The 8838-nt window shown below is 40.4% G+C and overlaps 1 protein-coding gene across 1 annotated transcript in view; it reads left to right on the forward strand.

The window, feature by feature from the left end:
- THAP4 (THAP domain containing 4) overlaps window positions 1–8191 on the forward strand; it is a 9039-nt gene extending 848 nt beyond the window's left edge. The window contains exons 2-5 of the mRNA XM_018563490.1: window positions 2224–2383; window positions 5709–5818; window positions 6755–6858; window positions 7988–8191. Of these exons, the coding sequence (XP_018418992.1) occupies window positions 2224–2383; window positions 5709–5818; window positions 6755–6858; window positions 7988–8107 (494 nt within the window). The 3' untranslated portion in view covers window positions 8108–8191. The remainder of the gene's footprint in view (window positions 1–2223; window positions 2384–5708; window positions 5819–6754; window positions 6859–7987) is intronic.
- The last annotated feature ends 647 nt before the right edge of the window (window positions 8192–8838 follow it).

Here is an 8838-nt window from a genome sequence, read left to right on the forward strand (position 1 = left end):
ATCACTCATTGTTACCATTACTGAGTTTATTTTGTAGATGTCCTACATTTGCTACAATAGGGGGGTTTTCAGTTACCCTTGTGGCATGATGTCTGTATATTTCTGTACGTTTTTCTACGTGTATCTTTGAAAAGTTGTTTCTGTGAAACCCTTTATAAAAATGATTTCTGTAAAAATTAATCTGGCGACAGGTAAGTCGCCAGGATCGCTTCTGTTGTAAAGCCGACAGTCGGCTCTACAAGTTTAAACAGAGTCCCGGCGGCAAAAGTCGCCGGGAGTCTGTTTAAACAGCCCCGATGCTGGCGACGTACACTGTACGTCATCAGTCACGAAGGGGTTAAAAAAACCACAATAATGGGGCTTTAAAAGTGTCTTAAAGAATGTGGGAAGGAATATATGGTAAATATATATATATATCATGTATTAGCACCGAGTCCAGGGAGGTTTATTTATTCAATCATCTATTTTTGTAAACTTTGTAGATGAAATGATATGTTTTTAATTTTATTTATTGAGATCATGGAATAAAAACTTTTTTATATATTTGACAACCCATTATATTTTGTTAATAGATTTAGTTATGTTATCCTACATTCTTTAATAGGCACTTTTAAAGCCGCATTATTGTGTTGTTGTTTTTTTTATGTATTGAATCTAGGGGTGTGGTGTCCCAGTTCTGATGGGTGCTCCGGGAAATACTTGTTTCTTTTTCTGTAAAAAGGATAGCTGGAGATTGAAAGTGAAATCAGATTTTTTTTTTTTTTTTTAATATGTGGTAATACAGACAAATAAACCCCATGCCTTGATATGGAGGTAGATAACTGTTGAGAGTTTTGAGGATTCTGAAGGTTTTCGGGATAGGCTGCGTCAGTGGGTAATTTCTGATCCTAGCATCAGGTAGGTAGGGCATGCTGGGATTTGTTGTTCTTGGATACCATATTTTTCCGTCTATAAGACGCCCTTATGTATAGGACGCCCCCGTGTATAGGACGCCCCCCACTTATCTTACCCAAAATTCAGATCTCAATATTTTCCATGCTCTTTTGCATAACTGATTACATCCAGTTTACATTTTGCAGAGTAAGACCGCCGCTTCCTGGTATTGACCGGGATTTTTTTTTGTTTTCTGGCATTTTATGGGCTCAGAATGCTCCGACATTACCGCTCCCTGTTGCATCTGGGCACTGGCTACAGGCTCTCCGCAGCATCAGCTGACGTTGGGTACATAAGGCTCATGATTGGAGGAAACCTGTTAGCTTGTCTTTGCAATCGGAAGTTTCACTCGTGAGGCTAGTTTGCAGAGGTATCGGCAGTTTCGCAACCGCAGTTCTCCTCTCGGTCCCCCGTGTATAAGACGCCCCTCCATTTTTAGGTAAATATTTTTATGAAAAAGTATAGTCTTATACACGGAAAAATACAGTTTTTAAGGAGCACTGATTTCAGTACAGCAGGTGAAATCAGTCAGTGAACTTCTAAAGTTATCCAGAAAACGCTGCAACCGTGCTAAGTTCAGAATGTCCTGGAAAGTTTTATTGAGTGCACTGTGGTGTGTAATGCAGGTAAAGGTTGGTGCCATGAATCTCTCGTGGGTGCTTCTGGATGAGTCTGCTCCTCACATCTTTCTGTACTGTACATCTCGTTATGTACATCTCTATTTCTCTCTCTTTCTCTCTCCTCTGTCATAGTAAGAAGCTGAACTTTGGAATACCTGACTTAAGCTGGCCATACACTGATCTGTTTTTTTCATTCAGCCCGCGGGATGAATAAAAAAATAGATCTGATTCCTCCATCAACACTAACAGCGTGTCAATTGAGGAATCGCCGCTGTTTACATTGTATTCAGACAGGTTCCGCTGACTGCTGTCAAAATACCCGACCATAGCGGGCAGCTCATTGGCTTTACATGGTTATGGTTTTACATTTTCATTTGTCTTAGCAGTTGGTATTCAAATTGCATCATGTAGGTAATCGGGGGCCCTGCAGCTATAACTGGATAAAAATGCTATGGGTGGGTAGGATGTGTTCCATGTATGCATTTCAAAGATTTAAAGAGAACCATACATTTATTATGGCTATCATTTAATTGCTCCCGTTAGCCAAGTCATATACTTGCCTGTTCCCTCTGAACATTAGATTGTATGCCTCCTCTAAAATCATCTTCTTCCTTCTTCCTTCTTCTCTATCCACCATGCCTGGTAACATCATACTTTGTGTGAATTACAGATGCACCACCTTTGAACCCTGCTGTGGCCCCCTTGGCATGGCTTCTGGGGACCTGGGTGTCCGATCCCCTTGGGGAGGGGGAGTTCCCCTCTATACCATCATTTCACTACACAGAGAAAGCTGTCATATCACACGTTGGGCAGCCTATGCTGAATTTCACGTGAGTAGTCTGGAGAAGAAAAAAATTATTTTCTGTTCACTAAAATAGATGCAAAAATATTATTGTTTATTATTATGTATACAGTGTCATTATCTTCCTTAGTGTGCAGGTGTTAATGTGATAGTATTATAACTTCCACAAATACATGACCCAAAAGGAATGAGAGCCTTGCTGAAATGAAATTATAATATAAGCTTTATACTCCTAGTACAGACAACCAATTCCAGCATACAGAGGAACAAAGTTTTGTATGACAGTTCATGTTGGTGTCTCCATACTGCTCTAATGAAGCAGCCCAAATCATACATAGTGGTGGTGTCATGCTAAGCATGTTTGAAATGCATGAAGGTCTGTTTATAAACAATTCATATGGTCACTAGAGGGCGCTGAGGAGAATAAGAAATGAATGCTTATTTCCTACGCTCTTCAGCTCCATCTAGTGGCCATAATGCAATATTATATCACAATACATTCGACCTGAAAAGAAAATATATTAACCACTTGAAGTCCGCGTTTTTAAACCCCTTTCCTGCCCAGGCCATTTTTCAGTATTCAGCGTTGCGGTACTTTGACTGATGTTTATTCTGTCATGCAACGCTGTACTGAAATTAATTTTCTACCATTTTTTGGGGACAGATGGAGCTTTATTTTGGTGGTATTTAATCACCACTGGGGGTTTTATTTTTTGCTATATTAACCACCTGCTGTCCGGCCGTTGTAATTAAACGGCCGGACAGCGGCTTCTTGAATGCGGGTGGGCGTTTTTAAACGGCGTTTGAGCGGGAAATCAGCCTGCAATGTAAACAGCCGGCGATGGCTGTTTACATACAAGCGTTCGGGCGTCTGTAGAGACGCCCAATCGCTTGTAATATCGCCTGTAATACGGTGTGAGCCCGGGACCAGCACAGCAGCTCTGCGGCCGGAGATCAAACAAAGCTCAGTACACGAGCTCCATTTGATCTCCTCCTCCTCTTCGGAATGCAGGCAGTGATGTGTATTACAACACTTCCTGCATTCAGTGCCACTCTCCAGTACAGAAAGAGAAGCTGGTGAAGCAGGGGTTTGTTCATCAGCTTCTCTGGGGGTCCCTAGGTGACATTAGGGGTCTTAAAGACCCCTAATAAAGAGGACCTGTCACTGAAAATTGGCTATCACAAACGTGGCTTGTTAGTCCCCTATGTGATAGCAATAAAGTTAAGTGAAAAAAAAATGTTTAAAAGAATTAGTTACCAAAAAAATATAAAAAAATTAAAAGTCACATATAAAGGTAATAAAAAAAATGTTTTTAAGTCCCCCGCCCCCCACATACACATGCAAACATGCGTCGAGTGCGCCTAAGTGCGTAAACGACGATTACATCCATTACGCCGCACATGTTACGTATCGGCGCGAACGTCGCAGTGAGAGCAATACTTCTAGGGCCATCAATCACTGATAACACTAACCTGATGAGCGGTAAAAGCTTTTAAAGCGTCGCCTATGGCCAATTTTGGGTATGGTAGTTTTTGCGAGTTCGCGGATGCACACAATTTTAAAGCTTGACATGTTTGGTGTCTATTTACCCGACGTGACCCCGACTTTTATATTTTGCCAAAAATGTGGGTAATAATAATTGTTTTATAACATAACGTAGGGAAAACAGTTTTTTTTCCCCCAAATTTTCTGTACTTTTTTCATTTTATATAGTAAAAAATAAAACCCCCAGTGGTGATTCAATACCACCAAAAGAAAGCTCTATCTGTCCCACAAAAAATGGTATAAAATTCATTTTAGTCCAGCGTTGCATGACAGAATAAATGTCAGTCAAAGTACCGCAGCGCTGAATTCTGGAAAATGGCCTGGCCAGGAAGGGGGTCTAAACCCCCCCGGTCAACAAGTGGTTAAGGAAAAATTACAGAAAAGAAAACTGTTTCTCCTATCTTAAATTATAAAACATTTATTATTACACAATTTTTTGGTAAAATATAAAAAGCGGGGTCACATCGGGTAAAAAGACACCAAACATGTCAAGCCTTAAAATTGCGCGCACACACGAAACCTCAAAAAACTACAAAACCCAAAATTGGCCATATGCGACGCTTTAAAAGCCTTTACCGCTCATCAGTTTAGTGTCATCAGTGATTGATGACCCTAAAATGTTTGCTCTCACTCCAACGTTTGCGTCGATATGTAACATGTGTAACGCAATTGTCATTTTTTGGTGCGCTGACGCATATTTACGCTTATATGTGCGTAAACGTGGGGGACTTAAAGATTTTGGGTTTTTTAAAAACTTTTATTTTTGTTAACTTTTTTTATTTATATATTATTATTTTTTTGCACTTATTGTTATTGCTGTTACATAGGGGGATAACAATCCTCCTATATAATAGCAAAGGCACACTGACAGGTCCTCTTTATGGAGACATTAGTGGTCTCTAGGACCCCTAAATTCTATGTGAAAAAGCCGATAACGGCTGTAAAGAACGGGCAGGTTTTTCCTGCCCGTGCGCAGGAAAAAAAATGCCGTCTAATGACGGCAACCTGCGAATGTGAGTCTGCCATCCGTCCGTTTTTTCTCAACGGGCGGACGGCAGGAGGTTAAAAACATTTGTTTTTGCCATTTTTTTTGCACCAAACAAATGTTCACAGATGTTCTCAGGCCTCTATGCATTGTTTATAAATAGATGCCTTGGTGTGATTTCACTGTAAAGCTGCCTCATATTAGGGTTTTGTCCATATCAGATTCAGCTGCCATTTACAGTGTTGGGTTCAGTAATATAACGTAAGCTGGACCTGCTCTGGTAGAATTTCATACGAATGTTCATTAAAACAACTCATCAGAACATTTGATAAAGTCATCAGAGACTTGACAAATTTATATATGAAATATTGTTTGATTTTAACATTCGATTTTGGAATGAATGAAACCACATCCACTGTTAAAATGTTATTCATTTTAGAAAAACATTCCACCTTGATTCATATGTTTGTTTTTTCTGTCACTAAGGTCAAAAAGATCATGGATTTGACCCTATAATTAGAAAATCGAGTGAATATGAAAGCCCTTATGAGATGGCAACACCATCATTTTCGTGTTGTTCTACAATGAGTAACTGTCCCTGGTTCTTCCCTATAAATCACTGCGTGGATATAGATCATGTGATGAAGAATAGTGTTGATGATGACATATAGTTGTTTTTATTCCCTCATTCTGATTTCCATTCAGTATAAACAGGATGTAAGATGCGGGTTGGAAGAAGGAACTGTTGTATTTATTATATGAACAGAGCATTTGGAAGGCATGCGATGAGAATTGATATTTATGGGTAATGTTATTATGCAGGTTTTGTGCCTCCAATCCTGAAACTGGCAAGCCACTGCACAGAGAATGTGGATTCATCCGTGTGAAGCCAGGAACCAACCAGGTGGCATTTGTATGTGCACAGAACATAGGTACTGATACAGTGAATGGCTTGGTTTTCATAAGCATACATACACTATATTGACATTTTGCATTCTAATCAGGTAGATAATATGAGGATATGAAGGTCAGGAGTTGGAGTATATGTGTAATTTATTTACAGTAATACAGAGTTAAACATTTTTTCAGTTTAACTTGAACATCCTGAAGGATCTGGATTGTTTTATTTAAATAGGTCAGTCCACCCAAGTGGGCAGTTTTGCTTTTTCCACCATATTCTGGCCCGTTTTGGGTGTTCTAGCACCTTCTGTTTCATCCTCTATAATATAAAATACAGCAGGAAGAGTGGGACTTCCTATTAATGGCCAAGCCCAGGAAATCAAGTACAAAGTTATCACCTATAAAGTCCCCAAGAGATAAACAAAACTGTGAGAAGGTTTAAGGGCAGGTTCACACCAGTTTCCGGACCAGATCTGGTCCGGAAAATGGTGTGAAGCTGCCCGCAGTTCCAGTGTATTCCAAACCAGACAAAAGGAGACATGCAGTATTTTTCTGGTCTGGAACAGACCGCGCTGGTGTGAACAGAGGCCAGAAATAGCATAGGGATACATTAGGATGCATTTTGGGTTCGGAATGAATCTGGTCTGGTCTGGAGATGATCTGGATGTGGTGTGAATGGGCCCTAACTCTCCAGCGTCTACTACAACTGAAATATCCGTTTTGGGGGACCAGGTCATTTAAGGGCCCATGCATAAATTAGGATAGACTAAAGCTGGCCATTCAGCTCTGTGGGGGTAAACGAGAACACCTCTCAATTCTCCCATTCACGCTAAGCATAACTGAAAACCTAATCTTAAGTAAATTACTCTTGCACTAAACTGAACCTTTACCCCTAACCTCAGATTAGTATTCAAAAATACATCAACAACACACATTTTGTCACCTTTCTTATCCTGTATTTGCTTTAGGTGTTGTGGAGGTGGAAGAAGGGGAAGTGCAGGGGGAGCAGCTCACTCTGACCTCACACTCACTCAGCAGAATAAGCTTTGCCAAGAAGCCTCATGTGCAGCAGGTAAGAGCAGAAGTGCCTGAGCAGGGAAAGTGCACTCATGGAATTTTCTTTAAAAAATAATGCCTCTGGTTGGCCAAAAATCTGTATATTACTTTAAAGGTAATGCAAATGGATTTTTTAATATTCTTTATGTTTGTTTGGGGAATGGGGAAAATACCACATTATGGCCACTAGATGAAGAAAATAAATACATTATAGTAAGGAGATACAGTGTTGTAATTCTAGAGAGTGCGAGAGGTAGGCCTCTTTCACATGGGTGCCTTCAGTTCCGATTAGTAGGGGATCCGTGCACAGATACCCTGCCGATAGGAGCAGTTTGGAACGTCCAGTTTTTTCCTCCATCTTGCAATGGAGGAAAAAAATGAAATCACCAGACCCATGTTGGTCTATGGGAATTCGGATACAAATGTATCTATTTACATCAGATTACCCCAATCCGCCACAATGAGGTCCGCCAAAACAAAATTCTGTTCCGTTTGGTTTTCCGGGCCTGGCCAGAGTCTGGGGTAACCAGATGTTAACGTACGGAAGTCCATTAAGATGCAGCTGCCCATAGACTCACACTGGACTCCCGATCTAACTGACAGGCGGACCTGATCGGAATACCTGTGTGAAAGGGCTCATAATGAGCATAAAATATAACCATTGGCAGGGATAGCAATGGTTACAAATATATGCTCATTCTCTCCAGCGGTCTCTTGAATTGTATCTCATTACTAACATGCATTTATCTAGTGACCAAAATGTTTTATTTCCCCATTCCCTCTGTTCTGTATGATTGAACCTATAGAAGAACATTCGACCAAAAGAAAATTTACACTAAGAACATTTGTTTTTGTCCCATTATCACAAGAGCTGGTTAACTCGCACAGAATGAATGTACATAGAGTTTCGCTGGACGAATAAGCTACGCACTTGTGTAAGCACACCCCCATGTGTAAGTTACAGTTGTTGGGATTTCAGACTGCCCAGACCTTGCTCCAGGAGTATGAATGTGTGGCTAGCAAAATTAATTGGTTGCATTTCATGTTGCTGAAACATGATCACTAGTGGTCATGTAAAAGCACACAAAGCTTGTAGGTCATATTGTTTACTATTATTCCACTAACAATGTTCTCCTTTTCTGCAGATTTCCCGCATCTTCCGTCTGACCCCTGAAGGGAAACTGGAACAGACAGTCTCCATGGCAACCAGCACACAGACCATGGCTCCTCACTTACGGGTTACATACAAGAAAGTGACTTCATAATTGCTAGTGTCCAAGATGTGGAAATGCCTTACGGGACCTGATAATATTCAAAGCTGCTAAATGTTCCACCATGTCCTAATAAATGGTTTATTTTTCCACAAACTCGTACCAAAGAATCATTACTAGTCCTCTTATGAATCATTTCTACACTGATCAGCTGACTTCATGCAAATCATTTGTGATGTCTGATGGGCACATCTGAAGGTGAGCTTGTGCTTGCGCACACCGGCCCGTGTGGTATTTATCTTACAAACATGCCACACACCCGCCTACGTCTTATAGTAGCAGAGGTCGCACGCCTTCCACACCCGCGATTATCGCAAGGTGTGTGGGCACCTTTTAGAGATGTCAAGACCTTGAAAGGGAAAGTAATCTGTTTCATGGCTGTATAAATGTTCATGTGAAAGCAATCAGCTTAAAGCATTATGTAGCCATTGAAACAATAAAACATATCTAAACCGGGGGGAAAAAATGTAATATGTTGCAGCTTACTGGTGCTCTAATGTGGTAGTTTTATTTTCATTTTTAGCTGGTGATAGTGCCAGTAATGCACTACTTCAGTGCTCAGGTAGTTATCAGCTCACACAATTTCTAGCAGTATCAACATGTAATTTTTTCATTTATGAAGTGAAAATCAGCTGACCCACTAAAAAGTGGCACAAAGGTATTTCTTGAAGGTATTGGGTTCCATAAATGACATACAACTAGTAAAATTCAAGTCAGAGTAATAT

Source organism: Nanorana parkeri, unplaced genomic scaffold (assembly GCF_000935625.1).
Source record: "Nanorana parkeri isolate BGI_ZX_2015 unplaced genomic scaffold, ASM93562v1 scaffold667, whole genome shotgun sequence".
NCBI lineage: Eukaryota > Metazoa > Chordata > Amphibia > Anura > Dicroglossidae > Nanorana > Nanorana parkeri.